Here is a 23,578-nt window from a genome sequence, read left to right as displayed (position 1 = left end):
TTGAAACATGTGGAGGGAAAGAGCAAGCAGCAAAGCTGGATAAGTCTCTCAATTACTACAAAAAAAATTTGGGAAGAAAGGATAACATCCTTTCCCTGATCTCTCATCTGCAGTAAAGTCTTGCCATTCCCTGTTAGGAAAACTAAATGTTAGAAGGTAATATGTAAGAAGAAAAATTTTAAATGCTATACAAATTGAATAGCTATGCTATCTAATAAGCACAAAATGCAAAGCACTGAAAAGAAAGATTAATCTGTGATCATTGTTACAGAAAATGTATCAGAATTTGCCAGTCCTTACAAGTACCTGAAGACTAATGATGGTACTTCAGAAGGGACTGAGGTTATGTCTTCCTAGGTAGATTCACTGCAAAGCAGAGGTGTCAGAAGAGGAGACAATCCATAGATTTGGTTGTATGTTAGACACCACAGTGACAAATGCTTGGAATTGAAATAGGAAAAAAAATAATTGCCTGTTTAGAAACCCCGTATCTGATTCCATCCATTCTGTCCCTTTTTACTGGGTGAAGAGCACATTGTGAAACTTACTTTACTGCTGGGACTTTGAATGCCTGATTTCAAATTTCAGTAGCCATTCTTGTGAAGGACAATATTTCAAACATAAATGTAATGCATCATTTTGCTTAACTGGAAAGCCTGGCTGTACGTAGGAGGCATTCCTTCTCTGGAGTTTGAAAGTCTAGACAGGAATTCCTAGAAGTATTTTATGTATGTAAATTGCTCCACTTTATGAAAATCCATCTAAAAACTTGAAGTTCAATAGAAAATCTGGTGGGGAAAGCTTGGGAGTCAAGAAACATCACCAAGGATTTAAAGCTTTAACTTCCTATTGATTTGTAAACCACAGATTTCTTGGATTAATTAGGGGAGTTTTTCCTTGGGTTTTGTTTGTTTAGGATGCATTGCTTCAAATAACTTTAATAATAGTCAGGATAGATAGGTCTCTGTGTATGCTTCTATATACAATGTTTATTATATTTAGTCATAATAGTGCCCCTACTAATACAACTTTTTGTATCCTCTGTGGTATGTTCAGCCTTTTTGTTTTGTTAGATGTCTTCTCTGAATGAGTACAACTATACTGGACATTACTCTATTACATGTTTATTTCTGGCAATGTGCATGTTTTCCTGGGAAGTATTAAGCTTTAAAATACCTTGCTTAAATGGCTCTGTTAACCACCTCCTAGCACTCAAATATTTAATTGCTCAAACAATGTTAAGATCTTTCCTTGTATCCTAGCTTAATTGAGCTGATCTTGGGTTTTTACCTCAGCATGTTCTTGAAAACTTCTTTTCCTCAATATACACAATATTCATGGCAGAGTTTACTGTGACAATTGAGTCTCTTGTTCTCTTTTGATATGCTGTGTACTTAGGGAACTAGAGGGGTGTATAAAGTCAGTCCACCTTGCTGCCTTGGACCCTTCTCGGACATGTAATTTCAGTCAGCCTCAACAAAGGAATAGAGTTTCAGCAACGCAGCTCTTGGCAGTACAAAGTGGCAATGAAACCTTGTGGTTTTCCACTGAGCATGATGACTTCTGACAACACGCAGTTTAATTAGCATGCAGATGCTACACTTTGCTCTGACATCTTCCTAGTGTCATAAGGCAGTGGTTGCTCACGTCTTTGAGCAAGTGCATGTAAAATCCACAAGCACCTGAAAGTACTCAGTGTTATACTATCTTTAATAGAAATGCCACGTTAAAAATGCAGGGAGGAACTGGTAATGCTCAAGTATTTCCTAACTGATGAGTCTCAACAGTAGAAAGAAGGTGGTGTACCACAATGGAAATTACAGGTACCTGATGGCAATTAGTTTCCCTGTGCTCTGTTGTGTTGCAAGACTTGCAGATGACATTTAGATGATTCTTCAAGAGATGTTAGTGGATAGGCAGTATGCAACAGTCAGGTTTCAGGCTTCCTGTGACTGCTATCAGGTATTTAGGATCAGTAATGCACAGAATATTCCTGGTGGTGGTTGTGACCAGGATTAGAATATGATCTAAAGGGAGTCCTTGCAGACTGCATTGTGTTACTGTTAGTTTGCCAGTTAAGCTAAAAAAGCAATTGGAATTTGACATTCTAAGTGTGTGAAACTAAAGTGTTTATACTATGTGTTTCTCTGGGTAGGGAAATAAGCTTGTGGTAATTTGGTGTGTTTAACAGATACTTCATTGTTGACACCTTCTCTGGTTCACTGACTACCTTAGAAGGAGTCTCCTGAATCATAAATTCATCTCTTTCCTGTCTCAGCCAACTATATCTTAAATTCTACTTTAAATATACTTAAATATAACTCCTTTGTCCTTACTAAAGTTCTTATGTTATGCTCTTTCTGATATTTATACATAAGTATTTATACATAATAGGTATTTATACATAATAGGTAGCCAACATACTGTAGCTTTCATTTTACTAAGCATGGTAAGCTTTATCTCCTTTCCACTGATGCACTGTCTATGCTTTGATCACTTAGCAGCCCACTTAAAGCTTAATTCCAGTCTTTCTTGAACATGAGTTGGTAAACACCATACATCAATTAATTATTACACATTAATTTTAGTCTTTCTTGAGCATGAGCTGGTAAAGACCATACCCACATCAATTGCATTACAATTAATATAAGAATGTATAATACTTTCCTGTTACAAAGTCCTTGTTTGCCTCTTGGTGTCTGTCATGTAGTGTGATTGAGCATCCCAATCTCATGCCCCTGCTCTCATTTGCAGCTGAGCTCCAATTTGCCAAGAAAATTATTAATTTAAGCACATGACCTGATATTATGAAACTTTTTAATTAAAAAAGTCTAAATCCATTTATTTCTACTGGTTTGGATTATTTCAGTATTGTTGACACCTCGCAGTTTTGTCAGCAGGTATCAGCAGTTAGCTTACTCCTAACTTTTGTGCCCTACTCAGTTAAGAAAAGACTTGGAATTGATCCCTGACTAGCTTAACAGAATTCTACAAGTTCACTTTTCAACACAGCCTTTGTTCTTACAAGCTTTTTATCCTTGCTCATGCTGATTCCTCTCTTCTGTACTTTAATTCTGGGTTCTTGTCAACCTTTCTGTGGATGTCCAAGTGGTTTATACTGCATTCCTCATTTAGAATGTACATAGTGTCAGACTGACTCAGTATGGCCAATGATTGATCTTTGATAAACCATGTGTTCAATTGGGAGCCTTGGAAAGTGAAGATAAGACTAATTGTTCTATATAGTGAGAATAACAAACTTTTTATTTTGCTATCTACAATTTGATACTTAAAAAAATCCCCACTGCCAGCTGTAATAGCTACAATGCAAATTCTAATTCTGGCAGTGAGGATTTTTTTTTTGTAATTGTAATTGCATTACAATTTTGGTGACTATTTCCATATACTGGGATGAAGGTCACTAAGTTTGCTTTATTAGCCGAGTCATTTAAGTTTCTTGGCAGAATGCTTAAATCTGCTGCAAAAGAGGAACTAGGGTTTTCGTGTGTGATTTTGTGAACTTGTGGACATATGCTATCTATATCTGAAATGCATGGGCTTAACTGTAAGGATTTAAAAGCTGATTGTGAAAAATACTGGATGTGCTACTCTTTTAAGCAGTTTAGCTGAAAATCCTGCTGTTCTTCTCTGCTTTGAGAAAGGGTAAAGCTTCTAATTTTAGTGTGCTTCCACACAGCAGAACTAGAGACCCTGGTGGCAGCTGACTTGTAAGGTTTGTGTGAAATCTTAATGTTTGGACTACAGTGGGTGGAACCCTAACATGACTCATGGGGTAGTGACTCTCACTTGAGCAGCTAACCAAACACATGGCTCTTCCAGAAGTAAACTGAACTTGCTCTGCTCCCTGTGCACATAGAAGGCTAACTCAACAGTTAACATTGAGTATCTGTATTTTAATTACTGCAGTCACATGACAGTGAAACAGGAAAAGTAAGTTTCAGTGCAAAACTTAGACTTGGGTCACTGCAGTGTCCTGTTGGCTGATTACACTTTGACCTATGGTTCAGAACTGACCAGATCTTCTTGCTTACCACAAACTATGGGAAAGGGGGGTGGGGGAGTGTGGGTTGTGTGTGTGGTTGGCTTTGATTTTTTTTTTGTTTGTTTGGTGGCAATTTTTTTATTTGTTTTGGGTTTTTTTAATTTAAATGTATTGGCTAAAATAGAACACTGAAAGTAATGCTTCATGTTATTTAAGTGAGAAACAATATTCCAACCATGATACATAGCACAAAGAAGCGGCAATGCTCTAGTGATCTATATCACCAACAATAAATTACTCTGGAAAACAAAAGAAAGAATTTTCAGCTCTATTCATAGTATTCTGCACAACTATGTAGTTGAAAGCAAAGACCCTCAGACCAGAATTCTGTCCGGTATCATATCTTAGCAGGAGATACAAGGATATTACAAAAGAGCAAGAGTTTGTCTCTCAACTTCACTAAAGTTGAATTTTCTAATAGTGAAAAGCTGCCTTGAATCTCCATGAGGTTTAAGAAGCTTTCCTTAATGTATTGACAGTAGCTATAGTAACAAGCCAGGCGATTTCCTTAAATATAGGGAGTGAAATTAGATGACCACAATGGTTTCATTACATGCTTTTAAAAAGTAATTTGAGATATTCTTATTAACATATAAACATGCAACATATAATAGGCTCTTCAGACTTAATGCTGTTTTCTCTTATTCTTTTTCCACTTGTCAGTGGGGGGGGGGGGGGAGGAAAGAAAAGAAGATTGTTTCTTTCCCAAGTAGCTCAAATCCAAACAGTCCACTAAATGGAAAAGAGAAAGAATTGTGTATTTTAAGAAGGTACTTGGTTCCTATGGAAACAGGGATTTAAGTCTATACCCCACTGGAAAAGAAATGTGTATAACAGATGTGAAATAAAGCAGACATACACTCAAAGGGTCAGCTAGAGAATGGTGTGAAGATTATGCTCTTAAAGCTGCTCCTGATGCATTCTGGGCAAACAGGGGAGAACAAGCCAAATCTTGTTAAAGATAAGTAATTTATTAGGTTCTTTATGTGGCTTTAGGTGCTTTTCATTTGAAGCAGGCAAGCATAGTAAATTATTATCCACCTATTTTCTGCTGCCTGCACTTAATGCTGGTTTACAGACAAACAGAACAGTGGCTGTTGTTTCATCTGGAGTTCCAAGTGTGGCACCAGGTTACAGGGAAAAAAAAAAGTAGTTTGCATTTTAATGGTCTCTGAAATCCTAAGATGTTTATAATAAAAATAAAAAAACCAAAGAAGTTATTTTGAATAATCCCAAGTAACTGGTGCATAATATCACAGGTGGATCCTTCATAAATTCTATCCTGCTGGTCAGAATCTCTTACAGATAAGTAATCACCAGGTAAATAAAGGACTATTCGTATCTAGTTTCTGTTCTATGTATAGTATGAATAAATGTTAGAATAGGCAGAAACAAAACATGAAATGCACTTCTCACAACTGCATACATATAACTATAATTAAGATTTCTTTCTAGAGAAAGGTATGTAGTAGTCAGGACAATCTTACTTTTATGCCTTCTTGGGACCTAGATCCTGATTTGAGTAACTACATAAAAAGGAACAACTGCTCCAGCTCCACTAAAATCTTTTACATACTTCACTGTTACATACTGTTCTGATGGCTTAGATGACTCGGCTGACTACCTGCCAGCTACTGAATGATGATGTTGTGCTAAAACCTCATGTGTAACTGGGTAACAGACTCGATTTAGAGCTACGTGCATGAACTCCACCGTAGTGGTGTTGCAGGGAAACTGCAGTGTGGATTTCTCCCTTCCTTTCCTAGGCAGGTGGCTAAAGAATGCCATAGGGTGGCAGCTAAGGACTCCTGAGGGATGCCATCACCTGGCGCTTCGCTAACAGCTCCACTGAGAAGTCACTCTACGTTTCTGTAGCACTTGCATTTTTGAGCTTACCTTTCAGACGTTTTGAAGGAGAACTGGGCATACTGCAGCTTTCCTTCAGCAAGATGAGGCAAACCTGCACGGATAGGAAAGGGGTCCTGGGTTAGCAGGGTGATTACCACCTGGAGCCGCTGCTGGCCCGCCCCGGCCTTGCCGGCACTCGGGAGCGGAGGGGAGCGCGGCCCGTGGGCCGGGCCGGGGCGGTCTCGGTGACGGGGGCGGGGCGGCTGCCGCCTGGCGTCACAGCCTCCAGTTGGCGGTGTCGCTGCGGGAGAGAGGCCGGAGGCTCCGAAGGTTCCTCCTAAGGTGAGGCAGCTGGCGGGGTGAGGGGCAGAGCCGGCCCGCGTGACTCGCGCCCCCCACTTCAGGCCCCGGGCCAGGCGGCTCTTCTCACACACCGCCTCCGGTGGGGTGGGGGCAGGTGGGAAGGATGGGGAGGGGCTCGGCCCCGACCCTGCTGCGCCCTGCAGCATGGGAGTTCTTAGGGTCCGGGGTGGCACGAGCGGCAGCCTGGAGCAGGGCTCCAGGAGTCGCAGCTGCCCGCCAGCTGGGGACTCGGCAAGTGTCCGGCAGAGAGGCGTCGGCCGGCCGGCCTCCCCAGAGAGCCACATCCCCCGGCCGGAGGTCTGCCATCCTGGGGAAGAACGGGAACGAGGTGCCGATAGCCTCTGGAGAAGCAAGCATCGTGCTACCTGCCTTCGCCTGCAGCTGTGCCTCGCCGGAGGGCTCGCCGCGCCGGGTGTAGCGGCTGAGGGAGCGGGAAGAGAGACATGGCAATGCATGACCTCCCCAAAACAGAGCGGGGCGGTGGCTCGGCCGGCGGGCGAGGCTGGGCCGGCTCAGAGCGGAAGGCGGTGGTGCCCCCACCGGTGTCTTTCAAGCGTTCTGGGGGCGGGTGTGGTGCTGGCGGGGGCGTCCTCGGAGAGGAGAGCAGGTGTGGGCGGGGCCAGGCCGGGTGGGGCCTCCTCTGTCCGATGGGTGCCCGGAGGTCCAGCGGGGCCGGGCTGAGACAGCGGCTCTAGGAGACTTCTCTGTTTTTAGCTGCTGGGCTCCCGTCCAGCACTTCAGGTTCAGCGGGGCCCCTAATGTTACACCGCTAGAGCTGCATATACGCCTTCCCCATCCGCCAAAAACGAGACACCCCCCCCCAAATGTGGGTTCCAGCCAGCAGAGGAGAACCGGCGGATACCGCCCTTGGGCGGCCCCGCGGCTGACTCACCCCTGGGCAGGCTGTGACAGCGCCCGGCCCTCGGCTTCACTCTCCACCGCCCGGAGAGGACGGGGCGGGAGTTAAAATCTGACAGGAAAATCTGATGGTTTTGTTATAAAACTGGTATTATCAGAGCCTATGTTCTGCCTGAGGATGCTTGCGCTGCGGATAAGTGAGGCCATGCCCTAGGGCAGTGGCAGTGCAATATTTTATCAGGTATTTAACATTGTGTAAGCGACTTAATTAATCTCCTTGGAAATGTATCTACATACAGAGAGGCTTCAGTCAATACTGCTGTCTGGTTATAGTAAGTTTTGAGAGACTCTTGTAACTGATGTCAGAGGCAAGTCTGAAATGCCACTTTAGCATCATATCCACCTGTTATAAAAGGCTTGAAGCAAGTGAAGCAGCAGCCCTTACTTGACCCTTTTATTACTGTCCTGGGTTCAGCAGTAGCAGTCATTTTTTCTCCTTCTTGGTAGCTGGTGCAGTGCTGTGTTTTGACTTTCGGGCTGAGAACGGTTGCTGATAGCAAGTATGTTTTGAGTTACTGCTCAAATATTTGGTTTGTCCAAGGACTTTCTGAGCCTCATGCTCTGCCAGGGAGAAGGGGAGGCCGGGAGGAAGGAGAGACAGGACACCTGACCCAGGCTAGCCAAAGAGGTATTCCATACCATAGCACGTCATGCCCAGGATGTAACCTAGAGTTACCCGGAAGGGCTAGTGCTCTTGGGGGATGGACGAGATATCGGTCAGTGCTCGGTCGGGCAGGGTGGGGTGAGTTATGGGTCAGCGGCTGGTGAGGTGTTGTATTCTCTTCACTTGTTATTTCCTTTATCATTATTATTATTATTGGTAGTAGCAGTAGAGATTTGTGTTATACCTTAGTTATTAAACTGTTCTTATCTCAGCCCATGTGAGCTACATTCTTTGGGTTCTCCTCCCCAACTCTCCGGGAGTTGGGCTAGCAAGGGGGGGAGTCAGTGAACTAGTTGTGCGGCTTGGTTTAAACCATGACACTGCAATTCCCCATACCTGGCTCAGAGGAACTCGCAGTACAAACTGACTCCTAGAAAAGAAACCAACACAGCAAAAGTAAGGAAAGTGTTAAACAACTTACCACTGCACCGTAAGTCACAGGTTGACATGGCTGGTTAATCTGCTAATCAAAAATACAACATAGCTGTCATGGCTTGTTTGCTCAAAAGTGAGATGTTGGAAACTCATCCCTTTAAAAGCTTTTTGCCAGAATGTGTTTGCTAGTAAATCAAATTCTAAATGAAGTATCTTACCAAGAAGTGTAAAATTTGGTGTATTGTAATATGGTTAAAGATTGCTGGGTTCCGTTTATTGTACAACTTGCGCTTTTTACACCTGTTCAAACAGCTGAGTGGCCATCACTGCATCATGAAAAACATAGTAAGTAGTACAGTGGAAATTATACAATGCACCTCAACAAGTTTTACACTCTTTATAATCCTGTCTGCTTAATGGTGAAGCTGAACAAAGTTTTTGTTGGTTTACAAAACACAGTTTGTTTTGCTGGCACAATATTTTCCTGTAAGCAGAAAAAGTGACATTGAAATCAGAAGGAAGTGTTGCCGGTCGTCCTGTTCCTGAAAGGAGTTACAGTTAAAGTCAGAAATAACAAAGGAAGTGTGCTGTTGAAAGCCAAATTTAAAGTCCATTCAAGCAGCTGTCAGTAATAAATAGTGTACAGGTACTGTTTGAAGATACTACTTCTTAGGGAAGTAAAAGCCGTTAGTCAGAAAGGGACTATTCATTAGGGACTGTAGCAATAGGACAAGGGGTAATGGTTTTAAACTTACACAAGGGAAGTTCAGGTTAGATACAAGGAAGAAGTTTTTTACTGTGTGTGTGGTGAGGTACTGGAACAAGTTGCTCAAGAAAGTGATAAATGCTCTATCCCTGGCAGTGGCCAGGTTGGAGAGAGCCCTGGGTGACATGGTCTAGGGTGAGGTGTCCCTGCCTATGGCAGGGGGGCTGGAACTAGATGATCTTAAGGTTCTTTCCTATACTATTCCAACTATTCTATAATGCGAGCATAATTCTACAAATACTCATGTTGCTCTTCGCCATTTATTTATTTGAAAGCAGTGACCCAAGTTTATCACAGAATCATGGAACTTCGTCACCTCTAATCTAAACTTTGCCTTTTTAAGTTTAAACCCATGACCCCTTGTCCTATTGCTATAGTCCCTGATGAAGAGTCCCTTTCCAGCATTCTTGTGGGTCCCCTTCAGATACTGGAAGGCTGCTATGCAGCCTTCTCTTCTCTAGGCTGAACAGCCCCAACTTCCTCATATGGGAGGTGCTCCAGCCCCCTGATCATCCTCGTGGCCCTCCTCTGGACTTGTTCCAATAGTTCCATGTCCTTTTTGTGTTGAGCACTGTACACAATACTCCAGGTGGGATCCCACAAGAACAAAGTAGAGGGGAAGGATCACCTCTGTGCTTTTCTGCAAGCTGATTTTGGCTCTTATTTGAACAAACCTACACAGAGTTTTAATGTTTTCCACATTAAGTCTCAGATGTTTAATTCCACTACCACCTATTGCCTTAATGGTCCAACACAGAAATAATTCTGCTTTAAAATCCATTTGGTTTGGCTACCGAATACCTAGAAATGTGAATAATCATTCACTATATTGTATTCATTTTATATTTCCCATGTCCTTTGATTTGTGCAGCTATAGTGCATACTGTCTTAGAAACATGCCATGAGTAACTCCCAGACCCTGATCAGGGAATGTGGCTGGTTAACATTAACAGGATTTTTTTTCATACCATTATGTGTTTCGTAACTTGGCTAATGGCCTCAAAAAACCCCTGACAACTGGTAGGCAATATAGGGGATGATTTCTGTCTTGTTTTGTTCCTACTCCCCAGGTCCCTCTATTAAAAACTGGGCTAAAATAAACAGTTACTGGCAGGAAACAGAAATTTTATACCCAAATGAAGTGAAGCTGGGAGATTACACATATTTCTATCAAATTATTATTCTACATGGGACAGATAGGGTATTGCTTTTCTTATAGGAACTACCCCTGTGAGCAGAGGAGTGCAGGGTGGTGGGAGACAGGTGCTTGGTGCAGTGCAGGACTGGGACCCTGCTCTAGCCTGACCCTTCTGTTTCTGTTCTGGTGAAGGGCTCAGCCTCTTCTGCTGGCCTCTTGAAGGGGTATCCTGTATTTCAGATATCAGGAGATATATTCAGGAGATCTAAGCCTCTTACCACACTTCAATGTCTACCTGACCAAAGTAAGAGTGGTAGGTAATTATGAAGTTGAAGATGCTTCCTTTCTGAATCCTGCTTGCTGTGGTCATGTTTATGGAAAATTGAAAGGTTTTGTGGGCGTAATAGCTGACAAGTACTTCTGAGCAATTCTAAACCTACTAAACATATTGTTCAAGTGATCTAACAGATAATTAGCAAGCAAATAACTACTACAAACTCATATATAGTGCCTTGACAGTGAAAATATCTTTTCTTTTTCCCAGAATGGCATACCCGGGTTATCCTCCATCTGATGGCTATCCTGCTTTCCCTGGTTATCCTGTAAGTAAGGCTCTTAAATGTGTTGCATTCCTAAGGTATTTATATTCTGTGAATACCCCTTCTTACTGTGTTCTGTGTGTGAATAGTAGCTGTCAGTTCATATACAATATTCTCTAGAGATTAGGGGCTTTGTTTCTGTCTTTTTTAATGTTGCCTGTTGTTCCAGAAAGTTTTTGATTATTTGGTCTTGTTTTATCTTATCCTTTTCTTGCTAGTTTGTTTTTTAATAAATACAGCTAACTATCTCAGCAAATACTTTTTTAATGTATTAGCAGTTCTTGCAGCTCTTTATGTAGAGGGTCAGAGGTAATCTCTGAACTAGTCTGTCTCTACCACAGTCTGTACAAATATCCTGTGTATCTGTATCCCAGGATTTAGAGATGCTGAAAAATCTTCAGTGGCCACTACCCTCAGGAAGAGCTTGGAATGCTTTACTCAAGTAGCCCAGCTTTCATATGACACCAAGTAAATATTTTTCTGAGGATAAAGAACACTGTATCTTGACTTCGACCCCCCTCTCCTTCAGCCACAGGACTTTGTTCCACCTTCAGTTCATGACTGAATGGGCTGAAAATTCCAATGAAACTTAACAGAAGGCTGGAATGCGTCAGGTGTGACTGATACTGCAGTCTTTTTGATATGCCCGCATTGTTTTTCAAAGCTAGATGCAACTGTGTGCTTCTATTAGTATGGCACTGATCACACCACAGTTGTGGAAATTTTATATGGTCTGTGTTTCATGTAGCACAGAATTAGACTTCAGCATGGAGCTCAGCCTTGATCCCATTAAGATACTGAAAAACTACAAATATATCCTATATGTATAAATACATGCAATAAATTTTTCAATTATTTTGCTTTACAGTTTACCCTTACTCCTTCTGAAACATTGAAACCAGTCAAACTGAAGACAAACATGTTAGAAATCAGACTTTCCTAACTCCAGGATTTCTTTCACCTCCTCCCAGTTCCGTTAACCCTCGTGTCTGTAGCTGTGATTTATTTTTGCATACATCTGAAAATACCATATACCATATACCAATAGCAAATTTTAATGGATTCATTTAAAAGACCCTTTAGATTTGATACCAACTATTCTAGGTTGCCTAATCTACCTGATGATGCCCAAAGTGATAATCAGTGCAAAAAAAATAATGCAAAACTTTTTTCTTCTGCAGTAGTGATAGTTATCTGAGCAGGGCTTTTGAGGATCCTAATTTTGGATTTGTAAATCTAAATGCTATTAAAATCTCCTAGTTGAGTCTGGCAGGATAGACTGTACTGCTGTGGGAGAGAGTATTATATAGCCTGGGCACCATAATCTGGGGGTAGAAATCTTGGGGCAACCAAACCTGAGGAGAGTATTTGAGGTAGACTTTACTGCTTTGACGTTTATTTCTGTTTTCTGGGATCAAGAATGAATGTGTACTGTATGTAATGTGTGACCCATATTTCTGAAGCTAGTTAGTAAGGTAATTCCCACTGAGTAATGAGTCCATACATTATACTTCATTATGAAGCTAATTTTAAATACCTGATTGTTAAGATCAAGTGTATGACTTTAAACTTACAGGGTTTTTCCCTTAGAGATCCTGTCATTCGAGTAAATATTTCTAATGTATGTTAATGCTAATAGCAAGCATTTGTGGTATGACTGATAAGTCATACACATAGCAAAACAAAGGCATATAGATGTTTGACTTGTTCTTTTTATTTAAAGCCTGTAATAGGTATTCAATCTGACTCAGTGGTCCAGATTTAGTCATTGAATGTCCATGCTTTATAACCTGGATTCCAAAGGAAATGGAAAAAAACCCCAACACCTCTTGTAAGTTGTCACCACGTAACATTTGAAAATACTGTGCAAGAGAGGCAGAAAGTTCAAAGATACTAAGCTCTTAAAAGTCCTGTAAAAACAGGAGCTGAGCTTCTAATGATTCATAGAGAGCAAGCCTTGCTGAGCTCACGTTTTACTTGTGCAGGGTAGAAATAGCAGCTTTCCAGTAAAGGACATGGGGTCCTGTTGGTTGACAAGTCAGCAGGTGCATGTCCCCAGGGAAGAAGGCTAATGACATACCTGGCTTTAGCAAGAGCGAAGCCAGCAGGTCAAGGACAATGATTATTCCTCTGTGCTCAGGGCTCACAAGGCCACATCTGGAATACCATGTCTAGTTGTGGCCTCCCAGTACAACAGATATGGACAAACAGGAAGACAGCCCAGGGAGGGCTGCTCACCTGGAGGAAGGCTAAGCGGAAATATATTCAGTCTTCCGCTAAGCAAACACTGGAACAGGGGCCTAGAGCATCTGTGGGTTCACTATTCCCTGGGGATACTGAAAACTCGACAAGGCCTTGCATGACCTCATCTAACTCTGAAGCTGACCCTACTTTAAAGATGGAAAGGATCAGAGGCTGTTCAGAGGTGCCTTATACCCTGCAGCACTCTGATTCTCTGTCACCATAGAAGATGCATCAGAAAACCCAACAAGAAGGCCCCTATCCACGCTTCAGGAATACTACTGCTGCTGCTTCAAGTGCTGAATTTAATGATATAATTCACATTATTACACACCTGGACATTTTTGTAGCTTGAGAGTTTTTACTGTAGTGTCCTGTTAGTATGCGTACAGACATCCCAGTTTTGTGTTTCAGCCCACAGGACAAGAGTCTGTCTACCCACCAGCTGGTCAGTACTCTTATCCCCCAGTTCCTGGAGGATATCCTCCAGCAGGAGGAGGTGGCACCTATCCTGCAGCACCACCAACTGCTGGGTATGCAGGGACAGCAGGATATCCTGCCTCTGGGGGCTACCCTGGAGCTCCCCAGGCTGGAGGAATGCCACCTTATGCTGGAGGTAAGATTCCTTGTTAGAGTACCCCTTCTGGTGTAAACATTCCCTGTGCTTTGGTAGAAGTAGTAAAGAAAAGCAGCTTTGTTCAGTGAGCAATTTAGGCAGCAGCATGTAGGCAGCCAGCCAGGTTGCTGTCTTGCAGTAAATACCTGTGTGGTGATGGCAGTGGCTTGATGGTTTTGGGCCACTGCACAGACGCAGAGGATTTAGTCACTTACACAGCTCTGCACAATAACCTGGCTCACATGTCAGAAGTCAAGTACAGAACACTAAGTGTGCTAAAGTCGCCATTTTTCCCCTAGCTCCTTCAGGCCCTGGGTTTGGTGTGCCTCCTGCTGGCCCTGGCTTTGGTGGCTACCCACAACCTCCTGCCCAAAGCTATGCTGGAGGTGGACCAGCACAAATGCCAGGTAGGTCATATGTAAGAAACTTCAAGCATCCAAGGTTAAACAGAGAGATTCCAGGACAGGTAGTACAGAGAGATTCCAGGACAGGTAGTAAAAAATTAGGCCCTTACCTTTATTACTTCTAGCTGTTGAGGTTTGTAAACCTTCTCCTACCTTTCTCGATGAGGCTAATGAGAACCATCTCTGTAAGTGCTACATCCAAAAGGGATGGCTGTTACTGATTAATGGTCATGCTGTAGTGGTTTAGGTGCTTATCCTTCTTCAAACTACAAGTATCTGATGAAAGCTGTTAAGTCCAGAGTCTGCACTCAGTGAGTGTCTGGCTGAGTATATAGCTGTTCTGTTAATATCAAATAAATGAATGCATTTTTCAGATCCGTGTGTTCATGGTGATTGCTGGCCTTATGGGGAAGTGGAAAGCAGAATGCACAAAATTCCTTAAAAACAGCGCACTCCTTTTAATGCTTTGAGTGGTCAGTTACCATCAAGACAATTTTTGTCCTGGAACATGTCAGCTGTGTTTGCAAGAAATTCAGAGCAGCAAAACCTCTTTTTAATGGTTGATTTGTTAACTCTAATAATAGCTAGGCTGCTGTTAAAAATATAACAATTTTACATATGTATTATGGATAAAAATACAATTCCAGTATGAAAAATGTAGTATTTTTTTGTATTCAAAGTGCTTTTGACCACAAAATGAGGTTCCTTCAATTCTTTTTGCACCAATGAATTCTTAATGTTTATCATTTACATGCTAGACATTTTAAAGCACAATATATGACTTTAAAAGAGATCATGGGACACACATTTTTCATTTGCATGAGCTACATTGGCCTTTGTCAAAGACAGCAATATTCAGTAATATTAATAATTATTCTTATTAATTTAATAATATTTAATAAGTAGAAAGCCTTCCAGTTCCCATACCACCAATAAATTATTTTTAGAATAGTTTTGCTAATATACATACCTGAATGCACCTATGATGGCTTCTTCCCGTCATTCCCAAAAGCAAGAAGTTCAGTTACTGATCATGACGGGTATCATTACTTAGGAAACGGGTCTTGTGCAGAAGTAAATACAGGTCTTTAAATGGCTTTATTTTCAGATAAGATAGTATTTACATAATAAGAGGAGACCTAATTCATTAATTTTATCTTTTGAATTTCAGTAGGATATCCCAGTGGACAAACACCATCACCAGTGCCTGGCCTGGTATGTCTGTACCCTCTTCTATAATCAATTTATGTAGCTTCTGTAGTTTTAGTATTTTTTACAACTAATTTCCAGCAATTTACAGTGTGTTCTGCATCAACAATTCCCACCTACACTCAGCACAACCTGAACAAAATCATAACCCTTTATTTGTGTATACTCAGTCATTAAGTAGATCTTCATCTGTCCAATTGGCTAAAAGCATCTCTTTGGCATTAGTGGGCCAAAGCTGTTGAATGAAACAGAATGTCACCTTGGTTCTGGGCTAGGGAAAAAAAAAAATAAAGGTTACTCATGGACAACTCATTCTTAAGTACTGATTCCAGTGCTGTGATTTTAATGTGAATTTCCATTGTGCAGCACATCTAGTTAATCCAACTCATACTTTCAGCCTGCAGCAATGGTTCAGTGTACCCAGGGCACAATTCAAGCTGCTCCCAACTTTGATGCTGGAAGGGATGCAGAAATTCTACGCAAAGCTATGAAGGGGTTTGGTAAGTAAGCAGTAGAAACTTAAATTTCTATTGAGCTGGCCTTGAGATGCCATTTTGTCATTTTCTTCCATTTTTATATAACCATACATTTCCCCTCCCCAAGCTTTTCAAAAGTCACACTTTCTAAATTACTCAGACTATTTAGTGGACAAAGCTATAGAGAATATTTGGTAGACTTAAATGGCAGTAATATACTATGTAACTATGCCCAAATGCAAGATGATAAAATGCATTCTCAGAGGGATTATTAAGAGTTCTTACATGAAATTGCCCTTCTATTTCTAAGGAACTGATGAGCAGGCTATCATAAATGTTGTTGCTAACCGCTCCAATGATCAAAGGCAAAAAATCAAGGCAGCTTTCAAGACTATGTATGGCAAGGTATGTTCATTAGTTCTTTGAATCAGTAAGCAAACCCAAATCAGCTGCTGCTTCACCTGTCTGATTGCAGTTTAGTCCTGGGGAGTGGTTTGATCATTTCTGAAATGCAATTCTTTTGGTTACATTCTTTCGATATATTCCCCTGGCAAAAGCAGGGGTGGGGGAAGCTTGGGTGGCTGGCTCTGTCCCTGACCAAAGAAGAAGCTTCTCTGCTTTTGTAATGCTTGATAGATAGAAAATAATCAAGCTTAATCTGTTCTTGTATTAGTGTTTAAAACTACTGAGATTCTTATGCATAGAAAGCAGCCCTGAAATCTGTTGTTGTTTTTTTTTTTTTGTAAGAAACAAAATGAGAAACTGGTTGAGAATTGGTTAGTCAATAAAAGGCTGAGATAAATTAATTTCTTCCCTCTGTCATTTTTGCAACTTAGAGTGAAATGTTATAGTTGTGGCATTTTTCAGGACCTAACTAGGTCCTAATCAGTGAGGAGATAACAGAGAAGAGCTGAACTGTTAAAGGTTTGGATAGAGCGAATTTCTTTATAAGAAATTAAACTAAGCTTTACAGGAAAAACAGTACAAAGCTGGAAATCAGTCACAAAAATAAGTTTGATCTTTTCTGAAATACATAATCTACACAGCTAACACTCTGCAAAGCCCTTTCTGTGTTTATAATTGAACAGGATTTAATTAAAGACCTGAAGTCTGAATTAAGTGGAAATGTGGAAGAATTGATTTTAGCACTCTTCATGCCCAGCACCTACTACGATGCCTGGAGTTTACGTCATGCAATGAAGGTATGGTTTTTATGTAAACGGAATAGCTTAAAAACATCTTAAAATGCTTATCCAAGAAAAAAACATGCCTGACTGCTGCATTGTTAAAAAATCCTGTAGTGGCAAACAAATTTTGGGACTCTGGGGCTTAAAATTCTTTTCTGTTGTGCACCCCAGTTGCAGGCAGTTTCTTCAGGATTAGCCAATTCAGAGCTGCTGTCCATTCATCCTCTGCTCTCCGCCACTTAGTCAGAACTAAGTGCTAAACTTAGTTATAACTAAGTTTAGTTAACTAACTTACTCTGCCACTTGGTCACAACTAAGTTGCTAGAACCTAGAAAGAGCCTGGCTGCTGTTAAAACTGTAACCACTGTTTATATTGAAGTTATATACCTCTCCTTATTAGGAACAAACAATTGTTACTGAAATTTATTTTTGGATTATCACAGTTTTTTTCCAAAAGGACAGTAGTGAAAAATTAAGGTCAGTTCATGCAGGTACTTTGTTCAAGTGTTAAGACTGCATTAAAGATTAGGTGAGCTAGTTCATTTAAAATTTTAATTCAGGTAGACTGGTACATAGTTTATCAGGATTTCCTTCTTGTTTGAGCTGCAGCAGCTAGCAGGTGGGTGATACTGGAATCAACAAGCTCAGCCCATGTATGAATGCTGACCTTCCAAGGAATCTGGAGCTTAAATGAAGATCTGGCTTTAGTGGAGCCAACAGTCACTTAACCATTTTTTAAAAGTCACAACATTACCTAGAAGCCTCACATAGATCCATTTCTATCTCATCCTTGCCTGAATAGAGATGACCAGGCCAATAAGATATTTATTCTGGGGAGAGGGAAGCATAGAATCATAGAATGGTTTGGGTTGGAAAGTACCTTAAAGATCATCTGGTTCCATCCCCCTTGCCATGGGCAGACACACCTTCCACTACACCAGGTTGCTCCAAGCCCCATCCAGCCTGGCCTTGAACACTTCCGTGGATGGGGAATCCACAACTTCTCTGGGCAACATGTTCCAGTGTCTCACCACCTTTATAATGAAGATTTTTCTCCTAATATCTAATGTAAATCTCCCCGCTGTAATTTTAAAGCCATTCCCTCTTGTCCTGTCACTACATGCTTTTGTGTAAAAGTCCCTATAGCTATGAAAAGTTCCTGCCGGTGCTCCATGTTAATGAAGCAACAACACTTGGAATAGGGAGCACACTTGTACACTGACCAAAACAAAATTTGTGGTGTATCTTTGGCTGTAATGATTAGCGTTAAGTCTGTACCTTCCTCCAGTATGTTTCCAGGTTAAGGTTGTCAAAGAACTTCCTTTCTACACCATTTTCTAGTTAACTTTGGCTGATGTTACTGCTATAGATATATAGCTTTGAGGTATTTTTTTGAACTGGTGCAGAACTGAATATTTGAGGAATCTTCATTCCATTTTAAGTACACCGAAGACTCGGTGCTTTCGCATTGAAGGGATATTGTTCTTGCAATGTAGATTGTATTAAGTTTAATTTCACAGTTGAAGAAAACTGAATAAGTAGTGCTTTTTAGTTATGCCCTCTTTTTCTCTGCCTACAGGGAGTAGGCACTCAGGAGAGAGTGCTGATTGAGATCCTTTGCACAAGGACAAACCAGGAGATACGAGATATAGTGAACTGCTATAAATCAGAATTTGGACGGGACATTGAACAAGACATCAGAGCAGACACTTCAGGACACTTTGAACGATTACTTATATCTATGTGCCAGGTAAGCTTTAATTTTTTTTGTTGTTTGGGTAAGGTAACTATGTACAGTACAACTTTGATGCATGTAGTCATAATGGCTTCAGAAATAGCCTGTGTCTGCTTAGCAAGAGCCAGGTTTTAAGAAATTACTTCTGGGCCATTTATTCCCTAATGACAATATAAGACAGGTCAGTCCCTCCTCAAGGAAGAGATACTATCTACAAATCTGATGAATTATGTGACCTAATTTAGCACCCTGTATTCATCTTGGAGAATTTACATGTAAATACTTTATTGTGCAGAAGCAATCAAGTGGTACTATAAAGCAGAGCTCCACAGCACTGTTAAAGCAAGATGCTTTTGGGTTTTTTTGCCTACGTTAACAAAATAATTTGGGTGGATGTGATTATACAGGTATGGCTGCATGGAAACCTCATGGCAGCCTTCCAGTATCCAAAGGAGGCCTATAAGGATACTGAAGACAGACTCTTAATTAGGGACTGTAGTGATAGGACAAGGGGTAACAGGTTAAAACTTAAACAGGGGAAGTTTAGATTGGATCTAAGGAAGAAATTCTTTACTGTGAGGGTGGTGAGGTACTGGAATGGGTTGCCCAAGGAAGTTGTGAATGCTCCATCCTTGGCAATGTTCAAGGCTGGGTTGGACAGAGCCTTGGGTGACATGGTTTAGTGTGAGGTGTCCCTGCCCATGGCAGGAGGGTTGGAATTTGATGATCTTAAGGCCCTTTCCAACCTTAACTATTCTATGATTCTATAACAACTGTAAGAAGCCCTGTGAAAAACTCAAGAGATACCACAGCTTCCAAGTTACACCATAGCATTCCTTCCCTTCACATCACCCGAATTTGGGAGCTTGCTTATCTCGTATCAAATACTAGGGCTCTTTTTGCGTTGCAGTTATCCATGTCAAGGAAGAAATACGTACTAATGCAACTTCCACGTTTCTCTGATCCATCTGCCTATTTGCTGTTAGAATTTCTATGATGCTTCTCTGTCTCATTTGCCTCTACCTTTGTGAGAGTTCAGCTGCACACTAGCTATTTGGATTAAAAAAATCAAAATTCACAAGAAAGCAAACCTTGAAAAGCTCATGCTGCTAATTTTTATTTTGGTAAATCCAGTAGTTTACAGTAACTGACAACCACATAATTTAAATATTGTAATAATTACTATAGATAACAACAGTATTAGAGAGCTTGTGTTCAGCCTACTCAGCCAGTACATTTAGCAACATCCATCCATGCACTGGGCAGCAAAAAAACCCCACAAACCCAAGGCATAAAATGTCATATAAGCTCTACTGACATATTACAACTACAGTAAGTGCTTTCTGGAGGCATTCTATGATTCTTAGTCAAAATTAGCAAATTCTAAATAAAACAGAAGACCTGAGATATTTCAGGTGTGCATATTCAGTAAGATATTTCATTAGTTCATTTGGGAAGACTCTGCAACTTCAAGCCTAGAAACAAACAAATCAAGAGAAAGCTTACATTATTAAGGAAAACAGAGAATTAAGTTCAATATGTAATTAAAAGTATGAGATGGTATGTAGGGGTGAAATTAGCTGAGTCAGTGTATCTGCAGTTTAAAGCATTCCCTACATGTAGGGTTCTGGGTCACTTCTGAATTTGTTGCCTATAAGAAATCTTAAACTAAAGGGTAGCTTTAAAGCAATGTGAAGTATTCCAGACTGGTATTACTCTTTCTGCTTCAGGCTTTGAAGATATGCTGCAAGCACAGACACCATGCCTTTTTTCATTTGTCATCTGTTATCTCTGCCTTTAGGGTAATCGGGATGAGAACCAAACTGTGGATTACCAAAAAGCTCAAGAAGATGCTCAGCGTCTGTACCAAGCAGGTGAAGGAAAACTTGGGACTGATGAATCTTGCTTTAATATGGTTCTGGCAAGCAGAAGTTTTCCCCAACTGAAAGCAACAGTTGAGGCATACTCCAGGGTAGGAGTTCTTTCTTCATTTCCAATGTGCTTGGTTAGTGTATTTTAAATTAAGCTTCCAGTTATTACCACATTTCATTATCCTTATATTAATCTCATTTATTTGTAGATTGCTAATCGTGATTTATTAAGCAGCATTGACCGAGAATTTTCTGGAAACGTGGAACGTGGTTTGAAGGCTATTTGTAAGTGATGCGTTCTTCCCTCCCTTTATTGCTTATGAATTAAATCTTACACATGTAACAAAATAGTAATACAATTCAATAGTGGCTGTATGGCAAATGAACACACAACCTGAGACTTTGCTAACAGAAAACACCAATTACTCAAATTATTCACTTTACCCTTAGCTGGAGAAAATAAGCATCCACCAGGGCGAAGTGAGTTTGAAACAAGAAAAGGCTATACAGAAACTACTTGTCCCTTCTCTGGGAAGGCAGGGAAGGACACAGAAGTAAGGGGTACTGGTTAGTACTTGTAACTGTATTTTTCAGAGCCCTGCAAAATGATGTGAGTACTGGCAGAACCCAGCCGTGACTCTGGTTGTGACATACCTCAGCAGACACAGTTGAGCCACCCCACACATCATCTCAGAGCCAACATGAACGTACTTTGGGCGCAGTTTCCTTTCCACACTCCCCCTCCCCCAAAATCCTCAGCACTTGCTAGGAAAAATGTCAACAAATAGAAAACCTGTTTTGAATTCACTTTTTCCTACTGACTTGTATAGTAAAGCAGTTAACATTTAATACAATTTGCCAATAGTGAGCATCAGTATGACTTAGAAGTAAATCTGCAGACACCAATGCTTACCAGAATGACAGCATTTCTGTAGCCATAACAGATAAGCAAAAACTTCCCAGATTATATCCTACTTGAGAGTTTTATGGGGAAAATGATGTAAAAGAATAAAGGCTTGTCTCTGCAAGTGAACAATCTAACTGAAACAAGATCCACTCTGAAACTACCGGAGTGACAACTTTTTACAGTTGTACTTTTCTTAGTGAGATTCAAGCAGTGGAATATGAGTAAAATACCTTGTGTTCCAGTACCAGCCTACCCCAGGAGAACAACTGCTTCTGAATTACCTATTTGAGAATTAAGGTTTCAGGCAGCTTTGAAAAGCACTTCCAGAAAAGTTAACTGCTAATAACTGTAACTTAGTGTGTGAAAGAGTAAGTCACTTAGCTTCCAAATAGCTCTGTAAAACAGTTCCTGTAGTCCACAGAAACTGCATCTTCACCAACACGTACATCTACAGCAAAAATCATGAACTGATCCTGCCAGGTATCACTGTACAGTGTACAATGCTGGAACTAATCCTAAAAATATACTTTATTGCAGTGCAATGTGCTTTAAATCGCCCAGCCTTCTTCGCAGAAAGACTTTATTATTCTATGAAAGGAGCTGGCACAGATGATTCTACCCTCATCAGAATTATAGTCACTCGCAGTGAGGTAAGAAACCTACTCTGAGAGTGTTGCACATAGCAGAAAGCTTTGTGCCCTAACCAGATTTTCATTTAGTCCTCCTTCACAGCTGCAGAAATACTGTTTTTCAATGAAGGTTTTACAGGGTTCAGATTTAGATGGACATGTTAATTAGCTTTAAAGCCAGCTTTTATGTAGTAATTGAATTATCTCTGGCTAGATTGCATGTCTTCCTTCTTAACTGTGGTTGCCTGCCCATCTAGCAGACAGGCACCTCAAATTCAATGGTTCAGCTGTTAGGCATTAGGATAGTATAGTCCTAACAAAGCAAGAACAGCTGCTAGACTCTCTGTTTTGGGAGCTGCTCCTCTGGCCTTGGAGGGACCAGCTGGCTTGATGACACGCAGTTATCAGTTGCACATTTCACCCATGGCGTGTGTTCTCTAGTCAGTGAGGGAGAAGATGTGGGGTGACTGTCAAGGCGTTAAAATCATACCCTGTGCTTATGTTCTGTGCTTTTTTCTTCCTTTGCCTAGATTGACCTTGTGCAAATTAAACAGGTGTTCTCACAAATGTATCAGAAGACTTTGGCTACAATGATAGCAAGTGATACAAGCGGTGATTACCGACGTTTGCTGTTGGCCATTGTTGGTCAGTAAAAGAGTATCTGTTTTTTTGTGTTCTTTTATAAAACAAGCTGAAGGACATGTAACATGCTTTATGCAGACACTCACTATCCTTGTGTGTAAAAGAATAATTTTAAGCTTTGTATAATCAAATATGCCTTCTGAGTGATTCAATAAGCTTGTTGCACTTAAAATTGCCTTAATTTACAGCACATAATATTCCTTATTGTATAATAAAAGATGTATCTTGTCTACTACCCCAAGCCTTAGTTCTTTTGACAGAGACAAAAATCCCTCCCCTCTGCCAGACTCCCACATGATTAAACTCAAGACGCATCTCCAGCACTCAACAAGTTCCTTGGGATACCTGAACTGCTGAACTACCTGCGGATGACAAAAAAAGCCTGATGCTGTGATGTAAAGCATTTTACACTCCCTCTTCCCCCAACATTTCCACTGTAATGTTAAAAAAACATGCAAGTGCTCAGTTTATGTCACATTACACTGACAGTTTAGGGACCTTGGCAGAATCTGACTGTACAGTTCCCCCATCTCCCCATTTAATTTCTTAGTTACCATTAGTGGTTAGTTATAATTATGCTTAAGGGAGCAACAGAGAGGAGAAACAATTTTGTATCTAATTTTGAGGCATTTGCTTGTAAGGGAGTAGGTTACACAGCAAACGACTGAGCAATGAGAAAAGCTAGTATGTAAATCCTAACACTACGGATCATGTGTCAAGCACAACTGAAAGTGATTGTGACCTACACAATATAAATGACTGGATGTTTTCAAAGAGCTTAAAAAGAACAGCACTGAATAGCACATTTGGTTTTTCAGAAAGCCACAGTGGATCTGTCCCCAGCCATGAATTTAACAGAAGCTTCATGTCTAGCAGCTGGCAATGCATTTCCTAACATTTCTAAGCAAAGCTTTAACGGTGATTGTG

The 23,578-nt window shown here is 40.8% G+C and overlaps 2 protein-coding genes across 4 annotated transcripts in view; one reads left to right on the top strand and one right to left on the bottom strand.

Moving 5' to 3' along the window:
- The first annotated feature begins 6,185 nt into the window (after positions 1-6,185).
- ANXA7 (annexin A7) lies at positions 6,186-22,892 on the top strand. Of its 2 annotated transcripts, none has more exons than XM_013130177.2 (13): positions 6,186-6,253; positions 10,680-10,737; positions 13,390-13,591; positions 13,891-13,998; positions 15,170-15,210; positions 15,602-15,704; positions 15,991-16,085; positions 16,769-16,882; positions 18,447-18,617; positions 20,404-20,574; positions 20,683-20,758; positions 21,918-22,030; positions 22,540-22,892. In XM_013130177.2, exons 2-13 carry the CDS (start codon positions 10,681-10,683, stop codon positions 22,660-22,662), a joined length of 1,374 nt encoding a protein of 457 aa, XP_012985631.1. In that variant the 5' UTR covers positions 6,186-6,253; position 10,680; the 3' UTR covers positions 22,663-22,892. The 2 variants fall into 2 exon arrangements, with proteins under 2 accessions (XP_012985631.1, XP_030908960.1); XM_031053100.1 differs by having other exon boundaries at positions 15,167-15,210.
- Positions 19,695-23,578, bottom strand: part of PPP3CB (protein phosphatase 3 catalytic subunit beta) — a 48,486-nt gene continuing 44,602 nt past the window's right edge. For both annotated transcript variants that reach the window (XR_004549550.1, XM_034061764.1), the window contains one exon: positions 19,695-20,077. The gene's annotated coding sequence lies outside the window, so the exon portion shown is untranslated. The remainder of the gene's footprint in view (positions 20,078-23,578) is intronic.

Source organism: Melopsittacus undulatus, chromosome 4 (assembly GCF_012275295.1).
Source record: "Melopsittacus undulatus isolate bMelUnd1 chromosome 4, bMelUnd1.mat.Z, whole genome shotgun sequence".
NCBI lineage: Eukaryota > Metazoa > Chordata > Aves > Psittaciformes > Psittaculidae > Melopsittacus > Melopsittacus undulatus.
Note: the sequence above shows the minus strand (reverse complement) of the source record. Positions and strands in the feature narration are given on the sequence as shown.